Source organism: Cetorhinus maximus, chromosome 19 (genome assembly GCF_964194155.1).
Source record: "Cetorhinus maximus chromosome 19, sCetMax3.hap1.1, whole genome shotgun sequence".
NCBI lineage: Eukaryota > Metazoa > Chordata > Chondrichthyes > Lamniformes > Cetorhinidae > Cetorhinus > Cetorhinus maximus.
In genome coordinates, this window is record NC_135897.1 from 63,435,632 (window position 1) to 63,459,374 (window position 23,743).

A 23,743-nucleotide genomic window follows, 5' to 3' on the forward strand; every position below is an offset into this window, starting at 1 on the left:
TCTTAAGGGACCGGTGGACATGCACACTAAGGTCCCTCTGACCCTCAGTACTTCCCAGGATCCTACCATTTAACGTGCATTCCTGTGCCTTGTTTGTCCTGCCCAGGCGCATCACCTTACATTTATCTGGATTAAATTCAATTTGCCACTGATCAGCCCGTCTATATCCTTCTGTAATCTAAGGCTATCCTCCTCACTATTTACCACCCCATCAATTTTCGTGTCATCCACAAACTTACTGATCAACCCTCCTACATTCAAGTCTAAATCGTTTATAAACACCACAAACAGCAAAGGACCCAACACCGATCCCTGTGGAATCCCACTGGACACAGGCATCCAGTCACAAAAACACCCCTTGTCCATCACCCTCTGCTTCCTGCCACTCAGCCAATTCTGGATCCAATTTACCAAATTGCCTTGGATCCCATGGGCTCTTGCCTTCATTATCAGCCTCCCATGCGGGACCTTATCAAAAGTCCAAATAGACTATGTCAAACGCATTGCCCTCATCTACACATTTGGTCACCTCTTCGAAAAATTCAATCAAATTGGTCAGTCATGTCCTCCCCTTAACAAAACTATGCTGACTGTCCTTGATTAATCCCTGCCTCTCCAAATGTAGATTAATTCTGTCCCTCAGAATTGCTTCCAAAAGCTTCCCCACCACTGAGGTTAGACTGAATGGCCTGTAGTTCCCTGGTTTATCCCTTCCTCCCTTCTTGAATAACAGTACCACATTGGCTGTCTTCCAGTCCTCTGGCACCTCTCCTGTGGCCAGAGAGGTATTGAAAATTATTGCCAGCATCCCTGCTATCTCCTTCCTTGCCTCACGCAACAGCCTGGGATACATTTCATCCAGGCCTGGAGATTTATCTACTTTTAAGCCTGCCAGACCATTTAGAACCTCCTCCCTTGCTATGCTAATTTCTTTAATTATATCACAGTCCTTCTGCCTGATTTCCATACCCATGTCGTCCCTCTTACTTGTGAACACTGACACAAAGTATTCATTTAGAACCTTACCTACGTCTTCTGGCTCCACACGCAAATTACCACTATGGTCCTTAATGGGCCCTACTCTTTCCCTAGTTACCCTCTTACTCTTAATGTACTTGTAAAATAACTTTGGATTTTCCTTTATTTTACCTGCCAATGTTTTTTCATGCCCTTTTTGCTCTCCTAATTTCCTTCTTAGGTTCCCCCCTACACATTCTGTTCTCCTCTCGGGCTTCCGCTGTGTTGAGCCCTCAGTATCTACCATAAGCCTCCCTTTTTCTCTTTATCCAACCCTGTATATCCCTCCACATCCAGGGTTCCCTGGATTTGTTGGTCCCACCCTTTACCTTTACTAGAATATATTGGCCCTGTACTCTCCCTATTTCCTTCTTGAATGAGTCCCACTGCTCTGACGCCGATTTACCTAAAAGTAGCTGCTCCCAGCCCTCTCTGGCCAAATCATATCAGATCTGATTAAAATCGGCCTTCCCCCAATTTGTGGAAAGAGAAAAGGTTGAAATAGATTAGGGAACATGGGGAGGGACAGTGCTGTAAACTCAATCCAATCAAAGATCAAGAGACCAGTTTATTTCACATAGGGTATACATTTCATGCAATTTCTTAGGCTAATACATCACATCCTGTTGATCGCTAATTTGCATGCATCATAGAGCAGTTACATTTTCCATTGTGGGCAGCTAGGGTCAGTATTTGCCTTCCAAACTGTCCCATCAATGTACTCCAACCCCAATCTCAAAAAGTACTTTTTACACAGCCATCTTTCTATTCCAGTTTAAGTGAGGTTATGGGATTAATGCCACATTGGGTGTAGTTTTACGTTTGGGATCCATCCTGCACAAACGTGTTGGTGTAAAGGTTCTTATAGAGAGATATGCATGCTTTCACTCCACACTGAAATTCGAAGCCAGATTTCAGAAGTGCAAGGTCAGTGTCCTCCTTAATGAAACCATTCTCATTCATATTGATCTTCCCCCCCCCCCAGTACTCACTCCATAATACAGCTAGCTGTACGAAAAGATTGCTCTTAGCCTTATATTGTGAGTAACTATGTCAGGGCAGCAAAATGGAAACGGGAGGAGGATACTTTAAGGTGCAGTTGAAGAAAGATTTATGAGTTTTAGCTGAATGGCAGCTGCTGAGCAATCATGTTTCCTGCCCCATTCCTGCTTTGTTACATTTCCGCAGCTATACCTCGTGAGAATTGGCTGCCCAATTTTTGATCTCACTTCCTACCTGTCCCCACCCTTCCACTGTCCCGTGACTTCAGCTTTTATTACCACTGCGCAAGTGGTTAATAGCGAGCAGTTTAAAGCTGAAAGTAGTTTGCAAAAAAAAAAAAATATTATAATAATAACTGGTTTAGAGAGAGAAAAAAATAATAATAATAATGAGGAGTTCGGTGTTGATGGTGGCCCTGGTGCTTTGCGGTGAGTCGATTTGAACTTTCTTTTTAATTCCCGATCCTCCTTTCTTAAAAAGCAACTTTCGGTGGTGAGTTCCTGATAAGCTGGGTGAATCCCCGTGTTCCCAATTACTTCACTAATTAAAGGTCGCAGGGGAAAAGTGCAATTCTATGGAGTTGCTAGGTGATTTTTGTCTTTGTTAAAGTGAAAGCTGCTTATGTTATCTCGGGCGGGTGGGGGGGGGGGATCCGATGCAGTAACTCGGTGCAAATAAGTCCGACTTTAGGGTTTGGGTTAACTAGTAAAAGGCGGAGCTTCTGATGTGAACAGAATCCGGAAAATGTGGGTAGTGGGCAGCAAACCACTCGGGTTTGCAAAAGCACACTATTTGCAAAAGCACACCATTGCTATTATCCCAGATTGTAGTCATTTTTATAATAATGGAGGGGGAAAAAGCTCCTCCTTTTGGCACTTCCAATGTGTTGCAAGAGCGAACTTGCAGCCGGAGATCGCTTCTGACGTCCCCAGGTTGACCCAAAAATCATCTTGGCGGGCAGATATTGACACGTGCTCCACGAAGCGTGTCCTCCCCCTTTTTTATGTACAGCAAGATCCCACAGTCGATTAGGTAAACGGCCAAATAATCTGTTAGTCTCGGTTCAAGGTTACTTGTTTCCAAGGCAGCTGTCAACACTCGCCTACTCTTCAAGTGCTTTTTGGAATATTTAAGGTTTTTAGTAGGTGGTATTTAATGACCTATCCAAAAGACCTCTGACTGCATTGCAATAGGGTAAATTGATAACTATATTTCTTATGAAAGTTAGTTCTGGGGTTTGTAGCTAATTCTTATAAACTGATTAGTTTATGGAATTTTAATCAGTCCAATTAATTGGTGCATTTATAGAAACCTGTACTGATAAAATTTGGTCCAGGCTAACTAAACTGTCCCTTGGCCACTTGGTAATTCAGTTTCTGCATATCTTTATTTGTGAATGTTGTTGGCCTGAGGGAAAGAACCCTTAAACATTGTGGATCAATTTTTGTCTTTAATTTTGAACTCTATCCACAGCTAAAATATATTTACATTAAATGTTGATTCCTCTGGAGAGGATGGCTGTTTGCCTTAAATCATAACACTTTTTTAAGTGGTCTTGTAACTGTACAAATCCATTACTTTTTTTGTATTCATCAGAGCATAGTTTTGTAGATGGGTCTGAACTGTTCAGGCTACAAAGTATAACTATTAAGTGAACTGAAGTCTTGTAATTCTGATAATCTGGATGATTTAAGCAAAATGTTTTCATTTTCACTCTCTACTTTGTGCAACCTCTTGGCAAAAATTCCTTGTACTGTGACATACCAGGGTGGAAGAGACAACCAGAAACAGTGACTGCTCCTGTATTACTAGTGAAAATTGTTTCCCTCCAACTCCTCTATGTTTACACTTAAATTTCAATGTTAATTGAATTCCTTATGTTGCAGGGCCTTGGTAAGCAACCTCCATACTGCGCATGCACTGTGCAAATGATCTTGTAATATGCTGTTTAATGAGAGAGTGGAAGTTTAATACTTTTAAAATAGTTAAGTCAACAGCTGTCAACTAAAATCTTAACTTCTCAGCTTTATCTCTCTACACTTTTTAGCAGTAGAGGAAATAGCATTTAGTGTGTGTGCTTCCTCCTTGCATACAACAGATCCTGCTCTTCTACATGCTTCAAGTCAGCTTCTCGTCTGCAACTCATGACCCCCCCCACCCCGGCGCCCGGAGGTCGGTTATTATGTTTTTTGTCCTTGCCTTAAATCCTGCAGATGGTTAGCACTGCCTAAATCGTTAATTATTAAATCCTGGACTGTGGGCAATCTCAGTGAGAGCTTCAATAAAACTCTGTAGTAATATCTTCAGCTTGCTGCCTCAGCCTGTGCCTTAATATACCCTTTTTTTCTGGAGACCTTCACAGTAAGAAAATGGCTAAATGCTATTGATTATAGTGAAACTAAATGGTCTAGATAATTTTTTTGTCTGGATTTGGGAGGAGCAGCATAAAGTAACCATCGGAAGCTTTTTAATCAAAATCCAGCCATTTAGCTGACAGTTTTTTGACAAACTTAACGTGTAGTTTAAAAACACTTTGTAAGTGTTTTCTAACCTATTCAAATCAGCCCCTTCCATCAGAGGCCATCTGTTTATTGAAGCAGTGGGCCAACCTTTCAAACTAACCAGTGGCTGAAACAGAAATTTATGGCTATCAAACTAATTTCTCTTAGCTTTCCAGGTACTAGGCCAATTTCACTAATTTTGGGATGTATACAGTTCAATAAGGATTGGGTGAAGTGCAACAAGTACTTTTATATATTAAAACAAATTAATCTATCAGATCTGTAGTTTTTTTATAATTAAGCCTGGAAGTACTTTAACCCTTAGCCCTTGAGCATTTTAAAAAGTGAGGTGGGTGAGGGAATGGGGGGGAGTGGGTCTCTCCCATGCTCAATATTTTAGCAGGAATTAGTAGATTATTCAGAATTTGCTACTAGACCCATTAGGCTGTTGGGACCTTTCTTTAAAAATACATATCTATTCTTACTGGTCTATAATATTTGGTTAATCTTGTTTTTGTTTTTTTTACAGGCTTGCATGCAAGTTCTGCTGTTTTAGCAGAAGCTGCTGCATCACCAGATGTGCCTAATATGGTGGCAATAATTGTCAAGCCTAACACAACCTCTCACCCTACTACGACCCCACATGTGACCAAGGCGACTGCGCACACCCCGCATGTGACCAAGGCGACTGCGCACACCCCGCATGTGACCAAGGCGACTGCGCACACCCCGCATGTGACCAAGGCGACTGCGCACACCCCGCATGTGACCAAGGCGACTGCGCACACCCCGCATGTGACCAACGCGACTGCGCACACCCCGCATGTGACCAACGCGACTGCGCACACCCCGCATGTGACCAACGCGACTGCGCGCACCCCGCATGTGACCAACGCGACTGCGAGCACCCCGCATGTGACCAACGCGACTGCGAGCACCCCGCATGTGACCAACGCGACTGCGAGCACCCCGCATGTGACCAACGCGACTGCGAGCACCCCGCATGTGACCAACGCGACTGCGAGCACCCCGCATGCGACCAACACGACTGCGCACACCCCACATGCGACCAACGCGACTACAAATTATACTACAACCATACATGCATTGACAACTTTACTCCCTACTTTGGTGCCCATTTTTTCACTGCCAGAAACTGGACACTACATTGTTTCTATCAAAAATACTACTTGTATCAAGGCAACAATTGGAATACAGCTTATTGTCAAACAGAAGGCAAAGGTAAGATTTGCTAATCTGTTTAGGCTTCCACTTTGTGTAATTTGAAGTGTGAAGGAATTTTTCTCGGAGCAGCCAACGCTCTATATTTTGCATTGACTGAACAGTGCTAGCCATTCATTACACTTAAACTTGCCTGTGAACTTTGAGCTTTACCACAAATTCAGTGCAAATCAAAAATTGCGCAATACTTTTTTTCTCTCAGACCTGTTGACCAATTAGATTGAAGAATCCTAACTAAGATATTGTCTGGGCCAGGATATGTAAATTAACTTATTTACTTCATTGTTTAAATCATGTGCAATGTGAAAAATGTGGGATTAAGTTAAAGGGACAGAATGGGAAATTGTAAACATTTATATTTTTGCATAACTGAGAACTCTGCAACTGTAAAAAAAAAAAAAATTCAGTGCCAAGGAGATCAATAATTCAATTATCTTCTGCTGGGGTCCTGTTAGCTTAGTTGGCTAGATGGTTAGCATATGGTTCAGAACAACACCAATGGTGTAGGGTTTGGTCCCAATTGGGGCTTGCCACCTCTCCCTGCCCCATATTAAAATTATAGCATAGGCTGTGGTTCAGTGACCCTCGAATAATCAAGGATGCTATCTGGAGAAGATCATCATATTGCTTAAAAAGCCATTTGATCGATCACAAGTACCCCAAATTTCTCTCAATTGTATTGAAAAATTTCAATACCAAGTCTCTCAGATTGTTGTTGCAAAACTTCTGGAGGAGCAGGGCAACACTGACAGCTTCCTGGTTTTTGTGTTTAATGACACGAGATTGCAAAAGTTATATAGTTTGGTGATAGTGGACACTAATGGCCTCAACATTAACTTTACCAGCGAATCCATACCATTGCTGAGGCATATATGGAATAGGCTGTGCAGGATTTTATGTTTGCACCTAGATTTGAGTAATTTGGGTGCGAATCTATTACATAGCTTAAGATTGCTGAACTGTGGGTGTGATGTGCATGCGTAACCACAATACTACCAAGTTATCGCTAATCTTTTGTAGCAGTCTGTCTCTCGCCATGGCCCCAACTCATCCAAGTACCCTTTAGTTGTTTGTTCAGAAGATGTCTTCACATTAAGACTAAATTTTCTGGTGCACAAGATAGCCATTCTTGTGTTCTGCTTTTTCCCATCAGACCCACTCTGTTTTGTTCCATTCATGGAATGGCTTCTATTTATGCCATTCTGGTTGAAATGCTTCCCTGATTACAGGTTCCTAAACATGGCTGTGCATGAATAATCATTAAATGAGCTGCAACTTGAGATTTAGTGATGCAGTACATGGTGTGCACTTTCATTGGTTTTGTAATTTCAAACCTAACCATTTTTGTTTTGCTCAATAATTAGCCTTACTAAACATGGAATAACTATGCATTTTCTGTGACTGCTTCAGTTATGTTGTAATAAACCTCATTTGATCTATTAGATCTTAACAGGATGTATACTTGGTCTGGCCACATATCTTGTGTACTTGCCCTAACCAGAATTGGGCTAGCTTTTTTTTTGAAGTTTGCATCATGTTATGAACATGGTCCTTGTTTTACTAGGTGTCTCATAGACATAGAAGAAAATGTATTCCACAACTTGTCGTTTTGAGCGTACCAGATTGATACCCTTATTTGTTTTTTTTTGTTTGATGGGCTGCTTTGCATCACTGCATGTGTCTTGCAGAGTAAGCTCATGAGCCACTCTGCAACACTTTTATTTGGCTTGGTGTCATACTTTGTTTTATAATGCCTTGTGAAGCACCTTGGGTTGCTTCCTTATGTTGAAGATGCTATATAAATAAAGCTTTTGTTTTAAAGGGCAATTGGTTAACATTCTCCGCTGTGATACGTTGACCAGAGCATGTGTGGTGGCTTTTTTGATATAGTGAAATTGAAGCTAATTGGCTAATGGAGCTAATGAACAGTTAATCTGGGATGGTATGATGACACTCTAAAATTCATTGCTGCAGTTGAATAGTGGCAGCCTTCCATTTTAAGAACAAAAACAAAAATACTTGGGAAAAACCCGGCAGGTTTGACAGCATCTGTGGAGAGGTATATAGTTAACGTTTCGAGTCAGTGTGACCCTTCATCAGAAATAAGACATATAGAAATGAGATGAAGTATAAGCTGGTAGAAGGGGGTGGGACAGAGTTCGATAGGTGGAGGCCAAGAAGAGACTGCCAAAGATGTCATAGACAAAGGGGTGTTGACGGTGGCGATATTATCTAAAGGATGTGCTAATGGGGACATTAAGGGAAGCAAGCTAGTGGCAGATGGCCCTAGTGCGGGTGGGGTGGGGGAAGAGATTGAAATTGGCTAAAAGGTGGAGATTAAATAATAGATTGAAATAAATTTTAAAATAAGGGAAAAAAAGTTGTAAAAAAAATAATAAATTATTGGAAAAGGAGGATGGAGATGGAGGAGAGAGTTCATGATCTGAAATTGTTGAACTCAATATTACCTCTCAGACTAAAGTGCCTAGTCGGAAGATGAGGTGATGTTCCTCCAGTTTGCATTGAGCTTCACTGGAACATTGCAGCAGGCCTAGGATGGACATGTGGGCATGAGAGCAGGGTGGTGTGTTGAAATGGCAAGCGACAGGGAGATCTGGGTCATGCTTGTGGACAGACCGGAGGTGTTCAGCAAAGCAGTCACCCAGTCTGCGTTTGGTCTCTCCAATGAAGAGGAGACCGCATTGGGAGCAGCGAATGCAGTAGACTAAATTGAGGGAAGTGCAAGTGAAGTGCTGCTTCACTTGAAAGGAGTATTTTGGCCCTTGGACAGTGAGGAGGGGGGGAGTAAAGGGGCAGGTGTTGCACCTTCTGCGGTTACGTGGGAAGGTGCCGTGGGAGGGGGTTGAGGTGTAGGAGGAGTCGACCAGGGTGTCCAGGAGGGAACGATCCTTGCGGAAAGCCGCCTGGGGGGGGTGAAGGGAAGATGTTTGGTGGTGGCATCATGCTGGAGTTGGCAGAAATGGCAGAGGATGATCCTTTGAACGCAGAGGCTGGTGGGGTGATAAGTGAGGACAAGGGGGACCCTATCATGGTTCTGGGTGGGAGAGGAAGGTGTGAGGGCGGATGCGCAGGAGATGGGCTGGACACGGTTGAGGGCCCTGTCAACCACCGTGGGTGGAAAACCTCAGTGAAGGAAGACGTGTCAGAGTTTTTTCTTTTCCCTCCTATTTTAAAATTTATTTCGACCTGTTGTTTCATTTCCACCTTTTTAGCCCATTTCGATCCCTCTCCTCCCTCCCCACCTGCACTAGGGCCATCTGCCACTAGCTTGCTTCCCTTAATGTCCCCATTAGCACATCCTTTGGATAATATCACCACTGCCAACACCCCTTTGTCCTTTTGTCTATGACATCTTTGGCAATCTCTTCTTAGCCTCCACCTACCACTGGCCCCCTATCCAGCTCTCCTGTCCCACCCCCTTCTACCAGCTTCTATTTCATCTCATTTCTATATGCCTTAGTTCTGATGAAGGGTCATATGGACTTGAAACGTCAACTGTATCCCTCTCCGCAGATGCTGTCAGACATGCTGAGTTTTTCCAGATGTTATTGTTCTAGATTTCCAGCATCTGCAGTATTTTGCTTTTATCTTCCATTTTAAGTCACTGGTTAGTGGTCAAATTGGTTAAGTATTACCTGCTGTGGCCCCCACTCTGGCATCGCGGTTTCTGCCACATTAGTGGGACGAGAAGGTGCACCATTTGCTGGCCTCTTGTTTTCTTTGGCTCTTAGCCAGCTGAGCTTTCAACTGTTAAAACTAGAGGTGGCCATAATAGCCCAGTGAAAAACTGATCATCTATATATTGATTTAAAACACATCTGAAAAATTTGATTTGATGGTCACCAGATCCAAGCTGTGGAGTCGGCTATGGAATAATTTAAAAACAAACTTTGGTTAATCAGATTAGAATGACCTTTTCAAATTTCTAAATAAGTATTAGTTGTCTCATGATTTGTGGATCTGAACTACTTGATTTTTGCTTGTCCTTTAAAGATGCTTTGTTGAATTCTCTTTTTAACTGGCTTAAACGCTTGATGTGTAAAATGCTTTTTTTTAGCAGCTTTTTGCTCTGAAACATTAAGTGGCAGTCTTCAATACATTGACGATGCACTCTCTTCACAGGATCTATACTTCAATATTCCACCAGCCAAGACTGTAACTTCAGGGAAGTGTGGGAACATTGCCTCCTGGATTATCTTAAAATTTAATTCTGGATTTGTAAACTTCACTTTTGTGAAGGTGAGTTCATGTCCACAACATCAAGGCATCATGACTCATGCAGATAACCACAGTTGCTGTTGACTTAATAAAGCTGGGGAGTTATCTGTGGCCCATGATTGACTTTAATATGGTGAAAAAGGATGCTTCCAAAATTTGGATCTGCATTTGGTTAATATTGCACCTTAAGTAGCAAGATTCCTAACTTTTGAAATAGTACATCATGATGTTGCTGAATATTTTGGATTGGATTGTAGCTGATCAGATGAATGGATTAATTAAATGTTTAACTATGGAGCTTCTAGAGTAGTTTTATATAAACAATAAAAATAATGGCGTATGATAGCTTTAAACAAAATTTATAATAATTACCTGCTTTTACATTGTGTTAAGATCATAATCTTGCAAAAATGTGGTTCTTTATCGCCTTTCTTATCAAGACCCAAAGCACTTTCTAAAGTGTGGGCACTATTGTAATAGCAACCACTTGCCTTATTGCAGATTGTAGTATGCAACTAGTTTTTAGTGGTGGTGATGGAGGAGACATGTTGTCCAGGGCACCAGGGAAACTCACTGCAATTTTACTTGCAAGTGCAACCAGCTGCAAATAACACACTGCTTATCCATTTGTTTCCAACATATGACTACAGGGAGCCTATAGTTGCAATACATAATTTTATTGATATCTGAAGAATTTCCCATGTACAAAGTTGTATTTTTCATTGTTCTCATGTGCAAGCAGACATGAAAGGTGTATTGCATTGATACAAAAACACTACATTTTTGGAACTGACCAGTTGACCTTATGACTCAGCTAACCAATGATGAGCTTTTGTGTGCTCAGTAAAAAATGTTAGCGTTAAAGGGAAAAAAAACACTTGGAAACAGTGCTCTGCATTTTCATCTGATATTGCCAAGTACTTACTGTGCTATGTGCCTCAATCCAGTGATTTGAGCTTCTCCACCAGTGTGCTACTTCCTGACCACGACACCCTACCCCCCTCCATTTCCCACATTACCCCGAGTGACATTGACAAATTCAGTATCTCACTCAAACTGGACTAACTTCACCTCCGGTTGCAAAGCCAGGCAACAGAATTTCAACTTGGATATACACTAGAAATCAGGCCTTGGAGTTGAGAGGGCTCTAACAAACCTGTGCCATCAAATATATTCCTCAGCTGCTCAGTGGTCACCTGTGAATTAATTTTGGTTCTCCTGCATCCCCATGTATTAGGGAGAGTGGCGTTAGAGTGAAATAGCATTTCTCATGTGGTAGGAATAATGAGAAGCTATGGTAACACAAAGACAAGGGACCTGACTTTTGTATTTGAGTGGTTGCTGCAAACTTGAATGGTGCTTAGGATGTAGGATTGTAGCTGGAGTCTGAGCATTCTGGGTGGTTGAATTTAGAGGCTTTGGAATGTGGGTACAAAAGCCTGAGAGGGAGTTTCTGGAGGATTGGAGGAAACGGTGTTTGTGACTGACTTTTTTTTTGTAATGAGCCATGTTATCAACACAGTTTCTAAAATGTCTCTCCCCCAGTAATTCAGCCCCTACTTTAGTTTCTATATTGTCTAATACTCGTAAACTAATCTATTAGCTTAAGTTACATAACACCTTCCTGAATAAAACTTGAATCCTGTTAATTTTGGATATCCATTAACCCTTTGTTAATCTGTTTTTACTGGTATGCCAGTTCAAGATCTGAGCTGAATAACATTTTATAAAAGGGCTGTCTGTTTGCAAATATGGCACCCATAATAGCTTGAACAGATTTTATTTCTCCAGCTTAGGGCCTACACAGGATCACCTGTATTGCATCTGTTACCTTTCCTTTCCCCCTAAATGGCCAGGCCTTTTGTTGTGAACTAAACTGCTTTGGTACCAACTATTTTTAAGCTAGGTCTTCTGAAACATGGCTGTCAATGAGATGGGACTTATTGCTCCTTTCTATTTTAGGCCTAACGTGCTCCAACTGTGTATGCATGTATCATATGCCTAAAATAGCCTCTAGTAACTAATACATTAGTTGAGACTTGACCCCCACCAAGAGGACAGACTTGAACAAGTGATGATAGAGTAGTAGTTCTATATAGCTAATTAAGTAGCATTTGACTCCTGTGCCAAGTTCTTTGTTTTTAAAACTTACAATTTAAAAAAATCACAATTACAATTTCTTCCAGGATGTAAAACAGTATTACATCAGTGAGATAAGTGTTGCTCTGGATGCCACGAATAACTTGGGTAAGATTTATAATATAATATCAATTTATGGAAATGTGATTACATTTGAAATACCTTTAGCATTTTACTTTTTGTTCCAAAAATGAACTCTCAGCTATGAATTGGCTGGACTTCATCCAACTGTATGGTAAGTGATTAGTAATCAGTTATGTATGAGACATCCTGTGTCAATTTTTAAAATCTAGGATACAAAGAAAAGGCATTACATCTTTTGTGTAATGCTAACCAGAAACTGAACTATCTACTATGACATCTGTTTGTGCACTTGCACTTATTACAAATTCATCAACAATCCCATCTACACTTTGTATTCATCTAACTTGCTGTCTGCAAACTTGAATAGAAAATTGTCTATTCAAAAACCTGCGGTCCAAGTACAGTTCCCTGGTGAACACCACTTCACCCTGTTCCATTTAGTGGGATGGTGATGAAGAAAATGCTCCACCTTAACACAACTCAAATATTGGAAATGCTTAAGTATTTTTTTAGTTGCTTTTTTTTTTTTGAATCATTGCACAATATCAACAATACTGACTTGAGCATTTTGTCTCCCCTGCCCTCTTAAACATTTTTGGTATGTGTGTATGTTGTCATTATGCTTCTGGATCTGGTGGTTTATTTTTTCCCAGGGACCTCCTATCATGGCAATGTAAATCACATGAAGCTGTTCAAGACTACAGTTGGGTGTTCCTACAAGTGCAAAAGCAAGCAGTATGTGGCTTTTTCAACTGATTCATTACAGATTCTGACTGTTAACACTCAACTTCAGGCATTTGACATTCCAGGTGGAAAGTTTGGTAAAGGTAAGATTCTGCTCTTTTTTTACCAGGGAATAGTGTTGAAAAGTACTGAAATCTGTATTACCTGTTTTTCTCCTGTAAATCAGTTTTGTTCACCGGATAACTTGATCTGTCAGCTGTCTTGTATGAAAAATTATAGTGTTGATTTGAAGTTTTGGAATGCAAGCTATATTGATTTTTGGTTTTCTTTGTGTGATGTATGTTCCATGTAGTTCTAAACCAAAATTGCACTTGGGTTTTTTGAGGATTTTTGACTCCAGTTTCCAATTGTTTACAAAATCTTGTGCATCAGGCTGTCTTTTTTTTTGCTTAAATATTCCTGTATTTAAGTGGCTAACTTGGTGCAATTTTACTAATACGGCTGAGTAACTAGTTTAATCAAATTAAAATGACAAAACTATTCAGTACCATTTACTAGTTAAATCATATTAGTCAGTTTGTTCACTAACTTGTATTGAAAGCTTTTATAAAGCTATTTTTGTACTTATGCCAAAAATCTAATTAGAGCCTTCTTGAAAGCCCACAAACAGGCCTACTTAGTGGAAATTTGTAGTGGTGCTAAATTTGGTCTTGGGGTGTGGGCAGGGAAGCTTCTAGCAATTTTTTTAAACCTAACAACAAGATTGTAGAACTAATTTGCACTAGATTATCCTGGTTTGGCCAATTTTTCAGTGCAATTTTGCAATTTCTATTTAAATCCTAGGCCTGTGAACAGAATAGCAAATACTAAAATGCTTTTTCTCATCCCATGCAGCCCCCAGTTCTTCTCTTCCTGCCCCCCCCTCAAAAAAAGTGCACATTTAAGGTTTGTTAAATCCTTTTCCCTGCCTAAATTTAGGTTGCTTTTTTAGATATTTGAATTCTTGGCTCCAATCATACTTTTAGGCCCTTTGCTATGTATATGGGCTACTGCACTTGCCATATGTGCAAATCAAACAAGTAAACACAGCCGTTAAACACCTCTGGAAGTTGCTGTTCATGCCGTGCTTTTCAAAAGCTCTGAAAAGGCAACACCTGCGCGCCACCCCCCCCCACCCCAATTCAAACATTGGATAAAGACTAACCTCACAAAAAAGCTCCACTTTGTCCATTTAGTTAAGCACCTTTTTTCATTGATGCAAGTCTTAGTTATTATCAAACAATTTCTGTCCAGCACTGATTTGTTTTTTCACAACAGCTGTGGCATCCTAAGGTTCTTGGCAGGAGTGTGGGGGAGGGGGGGAATGATATTGAGCCATATCTAAAGTGTTGTTGGAGCAGATGACCAAAAGCTTTGAGGTTTTAAGAATCTTGAAGGAAGGTTTTGGGGGAGAATTTTAGTTTGGGGCCTAGGTAGTTGAAGGCACAGCCACCAATGATGGAGCAAATAAAATCTAAGGTGCTAAGAGGCCAGAATTGGATGAGCACAGATATGAGGGTTACAAGGCTGGAGAAGATTAAGGAGAGTGAAAGGCAAGGCCAAAGTGGAGTCTCATTCCTTGAGCTTTTAATAATTGCTGGAAATGTATTTCTCTTTGCACATTCTATACCCATGACGTGACATTGAAGTCACTATTCTGACACATCCCAGTTCAGTTGCTGCAAGTTCATTAACCAATTGGACTGAAGAATTGATTTCCTTGCCCTATTCATATAGGTCCCAGGTGACTCTTTAAAAGGGTTGTACACTTTTTGATAATTGGTTGACTGCAACTTGCTATGCACAACGTCTGAACAAGTCCCAAATAGCTGACCATCTGTTTGGGCCAGATGCTGAACAGCAATGTGCTTATCTTTAAGAAAAACTTTTAACTTAAAGACTGTCATTTGGGTTTTAAAATGTTAAAAATTCTCTTGCCCTGACTGAAGTAGAAGCAAAGGTTGTCGCTTGCAGGTGATTAAATTTGAAACTTGTTTTTGAAAGGTGAACCTTTTTTTTTCAATTAACCATCATGTTCATGTTTGAGTTTGCATGAACATGCATGACCCCATAGTTGTAAACTTCAGCTCTACGTAGCTCCAAAGGCAGAAAATGCTGACCAAGACATAACTGAATTTTTATTTTTTTTGCTACTTGTTTCTTGTATTTCTCATTGGTTCTTGCATCATTTTTTTTCATTTCCATAATATTTGCATGCCTGATTGTTTTAATTTTTTATCCTAAAAGTTAATGGCTCACCTCTGACTCCTGTTGTAGAGGGAAAATGTGAGGCGGATGCTGAGAGTAAAGTAATTCCAGTATTAGTGGGATTCGCTTTGATGGGATTAATCATAACCGTGATCACTATCTATACAATTGATAGAAGATGGACATCAGAAGGATATGAAGCTGTTAAAGACTGCTGAATTTATTCAGCAAGATCATAAACATGTTGAAATCGATGCTGCAGAATGTAGCATTTTTGTAGTCTATTGATTTAAATGTTTTTTTTTTGTTCATCAGGATTAGTAGAAAGTTATAGAAAACCTTTTTTTAAAATTTTTTAAGAAAAGCTGCCTGAAAAACTGTTTAAATTTGTGGGTAGGAATAATTAGTGATGGTGACCAAGAGTTAGTTTTTGTTGACCTGGATGTATAACTGAGTTTCCATGCAGATTCTTGAAGTTGTTCACAATCCACCACAAATGCACTTTAAAATAAAGCATTTTACCACTTGTCCATTTGTAGCATTTTCTTGCAAGGGTGCTTTTATGGTCATTGCATAAATATTACACTTGAGTGTATCATTACCAAACCACAAGAAATTACTTTGAACCTGTGGTACTTGAAATTACTCTTCTGAAATTGCATTACCTGTTTTTTTTTAAATAACCTACCCATTCTGACCATAACCTGTGGAAATTCTGAAATAAAACCAAACTGGTCAGGCAAGATCTGTGGAGAGAAAAGCAAAGGAAACTTCCAGGTGGTTGACCCTCTTTGTTTGAATGTTCCAAGGTGGGATTTAGTTGTAGGCAAATGTTTTAAAAATGTCTGCTTTGAAATCTCCCAATCTGCCTTTAAACTTGGGTGTGTCCTTACTTAGTTTAGTGATGTTTAATTTCTGTAAAATGAATTTAACTTGCATGCATTACAAAGTTAATGAAGCTTGTGGCTATGCAATGCCACTGCATTTTTTTCTTCAGTAGTGGAAGTTGAGTATTGCCATCAACCTTCCATTTTCTTCCATTGATCTTGCTGGATTCTAAAGATAAAATGCTTTATTCAAGGAGAGGAAAAATAGACGACTCCTTTTTGACTGTGTAGTAATCCAGTACATTTAGCATGGCTGAGCCATTGTTGGTTAGTCACTGAGCTGATGATCTTATGGTGACATGGAAGGCAACAATTCTTGAGGCAAAAAAAAAAATTCCAGTTCTACCGGTCTTGAGACTGGCTGGCTGTAGAAACACTGGCAAAGCGTAAAGACCATTTTCACATTTGTGTTCTGTGGCGTTCTGGCTATCTTTCCACCTCCATCCCAAAAACAAGTAATTGTTATCTTGCAGATTGCCATATCACTTCCCCAATGGTGACTAACCTTTTTAAAATAGCTCATCAGAGAGCTATAGGATATAGAAAAAATGCTTTCCTGATAAATGGCTGATCCAAGCAAGGTGAATCCTTGTTCTTGAGCTAACAACTGTTTTGAAAACTGATCCTTGGATTGCCTTTGCCCTATAAAACAATGACTCTCTATGGCACTATTTCAACATAAAATGTTTCAAGTTGCTTCAGAGCAGCAGCAAAACTAGACAAATGTTACACTGAGCCAAATGCTACAGAGGAGTAGGCTCTCGAGATGATTTTTGCAGAGAGCTGAAGAGGTAGTGAAGTTTAGGAAGAGTTAGGACGGCTGAAGGCATAACCACCAATAATGTGAAGTAGGGAGACCGGATTTGAGGGAATCAGTTCTGCTGATTGGAGATGGATAGAGGCAAGAACATGGGAGCGATTTGATCGTAAGGATGAATTTAAAATTCTTGATGCATTGGTGGACAAGTGTCAGTGCATGTTCATGAACATAGTTCTGTTTTCAATTGAACTCCAGTTGGAAGGTGTAATATTAGACCAGCCAGGGGAGCATTGAAATAGTTGTGGAGGTTTCAAAAGCATAGATGAGGATTTCAGCAGGAGATGGAAATGGAAGTAGGCAAATTTTTGAGATGGATGGATTGAGGCTCAAGTCTTGGTTCTGGGTCAGATAAAACAACCAAGGTTGTGAATAACCTGATTCAACAGATTTAATTTTTTTTTTTGGTGGCACACTATGTAAATTGAGTGAAAGTAAACTGTCACATGGGTACTGTCATTTATCAGGTAACTGCTATTCTTGGTCTTAAGGGTCTGGACATGCATAAATGTGTTACAGACTTCTCCATGGAAGTTTGAAAATTACATCTGACCTAAATTTCAGTAACAAGTTAACTCCATTATTAAATTAGAATCTTGTTGAGAGGTTAATTTGTTTAGGAAATATCTGCAGTAGGGGGAATGTTCTAAAGTTTGAGATGTTGTATAATACTAGGATGTAGTAGAGGGGGTTCACTAGGCATCTGGCAAGTGCAAATATTGGAAAATATCCACTGACGTGCTAGCTTTGTTCTAAGCCTACAGTTCATATCCTTTTTTCTTTTTCTCTCTCCCTCCAAGATTTCTAAACCATCTTTTATGGATCTCAGGCATTTCTTTTGCAGATTTTGGTAGTTCTCAGGTGCAGTTAGAAGATTTAGGATAACTGGAATTTGCAGTTGTGCAAATGGATTGATCTATCTTTACCCTCCTACCTCCTGATGTATATGTGCATTAACTGTTTTCTCATGTCTGAAGCTTGATGTTGACCTGTTCAAACATGGGAGCATCACAGCTGAACCCAATTCTGCCCCTGTATGGCATCCACACATGGACTTTATATACAGGTTATCTGCCATGGGGCAAATTATTTTTCCTCTTAACCCAGTAACATGCAACTTTATTTTAGCAGTCAGTCCGTTGCTGCTGCTGTAGTGGTATCACCTTTTATTCCTTAATTGACTAGGGTTTGTACTGGGACCATCTTGCTTTAAATGGTATAGCCAGATGCAGAATAAGATTGCTGAGGCAAGAGTTATGAACCTTCATATAAAAACATGCAGTGCTTTATTTCCCAGGAGTGTGGTGGAGGCAGGGTCATTAAATATTTTTTAAGACAGAGGGAGATAAATTTTTGACAAGTCAAGGAGCTGAAGGATGTTGGGGGTAGGTGGAATGTGGAGTTGAGGGTGCAATCAGATCAGCCATGATATTGAAGGGTGGAGGAGGCTCAAGGGGCCAAATGGCCTACTGCTGCTGCCCCTGGTGCATATGTTCATATGCAAGTCCATTCTTATATGGAAAAAGACACGACCAAATGCTTTTTCTATTCCATTAGCTGAGCAAACTTTAAGATATTTGGAATGCAGTTTGATTTTGCTAGAAAAATCCAAGAATAGTGTTTTAATTTGTAATGAGCTGAGAACATATTCTACCAATTTGGATTCATCTTCATTTCTGTTCCATGATCGATCCCTTTATTGTATATAGGGAGTGACATTGTTGCAACCAAACAAATCTCTCATATATGGAATTATTCTATTGATATCTACTTGTAGGTATTATAGAAGTCTCTTCATTATCCTGACTACTTGTAATTAACTAAATTTTATTAAGAATGCAGTACAATCACTTTTCATTCATTTTGATGTGAGCATTAATATGAAGCCCAGAATTTATTGCCCTTCACCAGTATGCCTGTGAAGTTGGTGGCAAGCCAAAACCTAAAGTACTTGCTAAGACATTCCAGAAGTCAACAACATTGGTGTGGGACTGGAGTTACATAGAAGCGAGACCAGGCAAGAAAAGCAGATTTTCTTCTCCATAAGGCATTATGAGACAGTTGGGTTTATATAACAATCCGAGAACTTCACTGTTACTAGTATAAAAAAAATAAATTTTTCTCAAACTGCCTTGGTGGAAGTTTTTTTATTCATTCATGGGACGAAAACATCACTGCCCAGGCCAATATTTAATGCTCATTCTAATTGTCCTTGAGAAGGTGGTGATGAGTTGCCACCTTGAACTGCAGTGGAAGTACACCCACAGTGCTGTTGGGAAAGGAATTACAGGTTTTGACCCAGTAACAATTAAGAGTGATGTAGTTTAGGAATGCCCAGTTGCAATCAACCCAATTCACCAGTGATTGGTTTTAACTCCCTCAGGTCTGAACAAGATTTTAAAACCCAAAAGGTAGAACAGGCTCTTCAGGTGATAAATAAAAATGGTTTATTTAAAATTTTATCAATAGTTTAAAATAAATAGAATTACTTAAGCTCCCCTGTATGGGGGTTCATGCATTTGTACAGATGAGCCCTCTTAATTCTAATATACAGAATGCGCATCTACAATTAAAACCCATTACTACCTTCTTTCTAAGCTTAACAAATTCTAATTGTTAATAACTTGATAAATACCAAAAGAAAAAGATATAAGTATCAAACCGAAAACTGACATGTACAATGTCCAACGGTTGATCGGGCTGCAGCATCGTAACCCTGTTGTTACTACTTCAAGCATTCTTGATCAGTGTGGCTAGCGATGGGTCTTCCTAAGATGCTACTTTTATTGAACATCATGCAATTTCAGATTGGCTTCTTTAGCTCATTAATTGGCTCTAGCTACTTTTAGGCTAATATTGATCAGATTGTGAACAATGAGCTCTATTCTTGAGCCAGGACTTGGCAGGCCATGATGTTCTGAGTCTTATCAAAAGTTGGAAATATTACTTACCCAGCAGAAAATTGTTTCAGACAAGTGTTTTTGTAGAAACATCCCAAATTTACAGTGTTAGTTTAAAATAAAGAATCCAGTTTTCTTATTTGTGAATTATATTGATTAAGAAATGTACCACCTTTATTATTATAAAGCCCCAAATACAAAATCAATACAGTAATAAAAGAATGTGAAATGATTGCAGGGAGCCTGCATGTTAAATTTAAAATGGTTCCCATTGACCTAGTTAGCTTATTTCAGTAAGCACAAAATGGAACAAGCCTGAAGATGATCAGTGTTTTACTGAAAATCATTATCCAAGCTTGCTTACTGCAATTCCAAGTCTGGATGGTGCATGGCTTGCAGGTAGTGGTGTACTTATGTATCTGCTGCAATGTATTTTGTAATTGGTATACTGCTGCCAGTGTAATCTGATGTTGATCAGCATCCCATCCAACCAGATTGTCTTGTCTTGGATGGCATTGAGCTTTTTGAGCATTGTTGGAATTGCATTCATCCAGGCAAATAGAGCATATTCCATTACATACCTGAGTTGTGGCTTTATAGGTGGTGGATAGCTTTGGAGTCGGGAGGTGAGTTGCTCGCTGCACAATTTCCAGCCGCTAGCCTGCTCTTGTAGCCACAGTATTTATGTGGCTGGTCCAGTTAAGTTTCTCATCGATGATAACTCCCAGAATGTTGATGATGGAGGATTCAACGATTGGTGATGCCACTGAATGTCAAGTGGAAGTGGTTAGATTCTCTCATTGGAGATGGTCATTGCCTGGCACTTGCACAGCACTAATGTTACTTGCCAGTTAGAACATCTAGGGATTATTAGTCCAGGCCTGTGATTATTAGGTCAGTGGCCAAGCAAGTAACATTCATGCCACACAAGTGCCAGGCAATGACCATCTCCAAGAGAGAATCTAACCTTTGCCCCTTGACGTTCAGTGGCATTACCACCACTGAATCCCCCACTGTCAACATCCTGGGGGTTACCATTGACCAGAATTGAACTGGACTAGTGATAAATACTGTGGCTTCAAGAGGAGGGCAAAGGCTAGAAATCCTGAGTAATTCGCCACCTAACTCCCCAAATCCTGTCCTCCATCAACAAGGCACAAGTCAGGAGTGTGATGGAATACTCCCTAGTTACCTGGATGAGTGCAGCTCCCACAACACTCAAGATGCTTGACTGGTACCACATCCACAAACATTCACTCCCTCCACCACCGACGCACAGTAGCAGCAGTGTGTACCACCTACAAGATGCACTGCAGGAATTCACCAAGGTTCCTTAGACAGCACCTTTGAAACCCATGACCACTACCATCTAGAAGGACAGGGCAGCAGATAGATGGGAACACCACCACCATCTGGAAGTTCCCCTCCAAATCACTCTCCATTCTGACTTGGAAATATATCACCATTTCTTCACTGTCACTGGGTCAAAATCCTGGAACTCGCTTCCTACAGCACTGTGGGTGTACCTACACCACAGGGACTGCAGTGGTTCAAGAAAGCAGCTCACCAACGCCTTCTCAAGGATAAATAGGGATGGACAATAAATGCTGGCCTAGCCAGTGAAGCCCACATCCCATAAATGAATGAAAAAAAATTATACTACTATATCCAATTATGAGCAAAAAGTTCATGTTTACACAGTATCACTATCAGCGAGGTTACTGTTTTACACTAAGTCAAGTACAATTGTTGTTTTATAGGATTTTTTTATTGGTCCATAATCAGGCCCATTGATTTATTGTGACTGTTAAGCCATTTATTTTATTATAACTATCTCTAATGGTGCCGTGGGTGAGAGGATTAAGGATAATCTGTCGTTGAGCTCATGAAGAGAATTGAATGTTTCCTTTTGGAATGTCCAAATTAGGTGGAAATAATCTTTAGGATTCATGTTAAACTGGCTGAGTAAATCTGCAGCACCCTGCCCAAATGGGCTGCAGGTATAAGAAGAAGTGTTTGAATGTAAAATAGGAGCAAAGCTATCGAGGTGTATGGAGAAGACATAAGCAATTACATGTAAAAAGTTAGAACTCCCCTTGGTTTAAAAAAAAATTGCAGGCTGTTTTTTTCCAGATGGCTTACTCATTTTCCTAAACATTTGTCTCGTACTATCACGTGAGATTATGGGACTTTGAAGAGTGCTTTAAGGATCACATTCTGAAAATCTATTCACTTTTAACTGAAACTGCAAATGAGTGATTTTGGCTGTTGATAATGTTAGGAAGTTTGATCAATTGGAAAAACAGTAATATCCAGAAGCATTTTTATTTCTTGATTTCGGTAGTTAATTGTAATTGATTTCATTTTCCAGGCATTCTTTCTAGTACTGAATTCGTGACCAACCACATTATCTGTCATATTTGATTGTAAATTATTAATTTTTTAAACATTATACAAAGTGAGTTTCACTTGTATCCTTTCTTTTCACAGTGGAAGAATGCTTCTTGGATTCTAGATTTATTGTACCCATCATCTTTGGAATATCTCTTTTTGTGTTGATCATCGTTGTAATCATTGTGTACTTGGTTTGTCGACGTCGAAGACTTGAAGGCTATCAACGAATCTGAGGGGAAAAGACCAGGTTGTCGTCAGAAGATGCCTGCCTCTTTTTGCTTCATTGTAACTTCTCCATTATTGTTGAAAGCGTGCATCTGGGCTGAACTGCTGATTTTCCCCTCATTCAACGCCCACGGAGATTGACTTTGTTTTAAATATGCATAATGACACACTGGTAGAGGATTAGATTCCCATTTCATGCTGAGATGCTCAATCATTATACTTCTTCTGCATGTAATTTTTTGTGTCTTCCTTTATTCCCTCTATTCCAGAATTATTAATGAGAACTAAAACCATATTGTTTAATGCTTTTTGGAGCAGTGTAGCGTTTTTGGTTGGGATTTAGCACTTCTCATTTTGAAACATATTTTAAATGCAAATGCATTTTGAAAATATTCCCTTGATTTATTATCTGAAAGCAAAATAAATGTACAGGGATTCTATTATGTGTATATCTGAAAGCAAAATAAACGTACAGGGATTCTATTCTGCATACCGCTTTGAATTTGCCTTCATCTAAAATGTATTTTTCTAACCGCACAAATGTTGAATAACACAATTTATCAAAAGATGCAGAAAACACCAATAATCATTTCACAGTCTAAAAATTGGTTATCTTACTGTGTTAATTTTTAGGACCTTTAAAAGTATTGGTTTTAATTTGTTTTATGGAATTCTTTCTTCTTTGGAATTAAATTTAAATGTTCTTCAATGGTGTAGCTTCACTGCTTTCAGTAATTATAATCATAAATGGTATAACAACTGAAATCATTGATCAATTAACAATAATCAATATCAGAATTGTTAGAAATAGAAAGCCATTTGTTGCTAACTCATTGAGATAGTTAAGCTGGCATTTATGAATGTCAGTACATTACAATACCCATTGTTTGGGTTACAATTCTGACAAGTAATGTTATTGTCTTTATAATTAAAATATTACAGGATTATTGTGAAGACACATTTCCAGCATGTAAAAATTCTTAGTGACTGCTGAGGAATGCAAGAAATTAAGAAATTTGCACTTTTTGCTTTGATGTTATCTGCTTCTGCCAGCTGAAATGTGGGGTTTGGGCTGAAGGAAGTAGACTGATTGGATAATCAGGACAAAATGATAGAATTCCTGACTCATTCCTTGTCAACTGTAACGCTTTAACAAGCAAAGATTTTCAGCAAAAGTTTTTGGTTTGGGAAGGGACAAGAACTGTGCATAATCTTTTTTGAGCCCTGATTTCCTGCAAAAGTACATGATGTGCTTCAACTTGTGTTTAACCTAGTCTGGTGAAAGTGCATCAAAGTTGTTTCCGTTTCCCCACCCAAACTTGACCTGTACTGGGCCTACAGCCTAATCTGAGTACCCAGTAGATG

At 39.7% G+C, this 23,743-nt stretch overlaps 1 protein-coding gene across 2 annotated transcripts; it reads left to right on the forward strand.

Moving 5' to 3' along the window:
* Positions 1 to 1,880: 1,880 nt before the first annotated feature.
* Positions 1,881 to 23,087, forward strand: LOC144693851 (uncharacterized). 2 transcript variants are annotated; one of them, XM_078563949.1, is made up of 6 exons: positions 1,881 to 1,944; positions 5,050 to 5,762; positions 9,906 to 10,022; positions 12,188 to 12,248; positions 12,878 to 13,051; positions 22,250 to 23,087. In XM_078563949.1, exons 1-6 carry the CDS (start codon positions 1,896 to 1,898, stop codon positions 22,384 to 22,386), a joined length of 1,251 nt encoding a protein of 416 aa, XP_078420075.1. In that variant the 5' UTR covers positions 1,881 to 1,895; the 3' UTR covers positions 22,387 to 23,087. The 2 variants fall into 2 exon arrangements, with proteins under 2 accessions (XP_078420075.1, XP_078420076.1); XM_078563950.1 differs by lacking the exon at positions 1,881 to 1,944 and adding an exon at positions 2,270 to 2,447.
* Positions 23,088 to 23,743: the final 656 nt, after the last annotated feature.

Bases quoted from the DNA above. Each gene is read 5' to 3' on its own strand.
- LOC144693851 (XM_078563949.1), top strand. From the start codon at position 1,896: ATGCTTTCACTCCACACTGAAATTCGAAGCCAGATTTCAGAAGTGCAA. The intron at 10,023-12,187 runs GTGAGTTCATGT...AATTTCTTCCAG, and splicing joins TAAACTTCACTTTTGTGAAG to GATGTAAAACAGTATTACAT. The intron at 13,052-22,249 runs GTAAGATTCTGC...TTCTTTTCACAG, and splicing joins AGGTGGAAAGTTTGGTAAAG to TGGAAGAATGCTTCTTGGAT.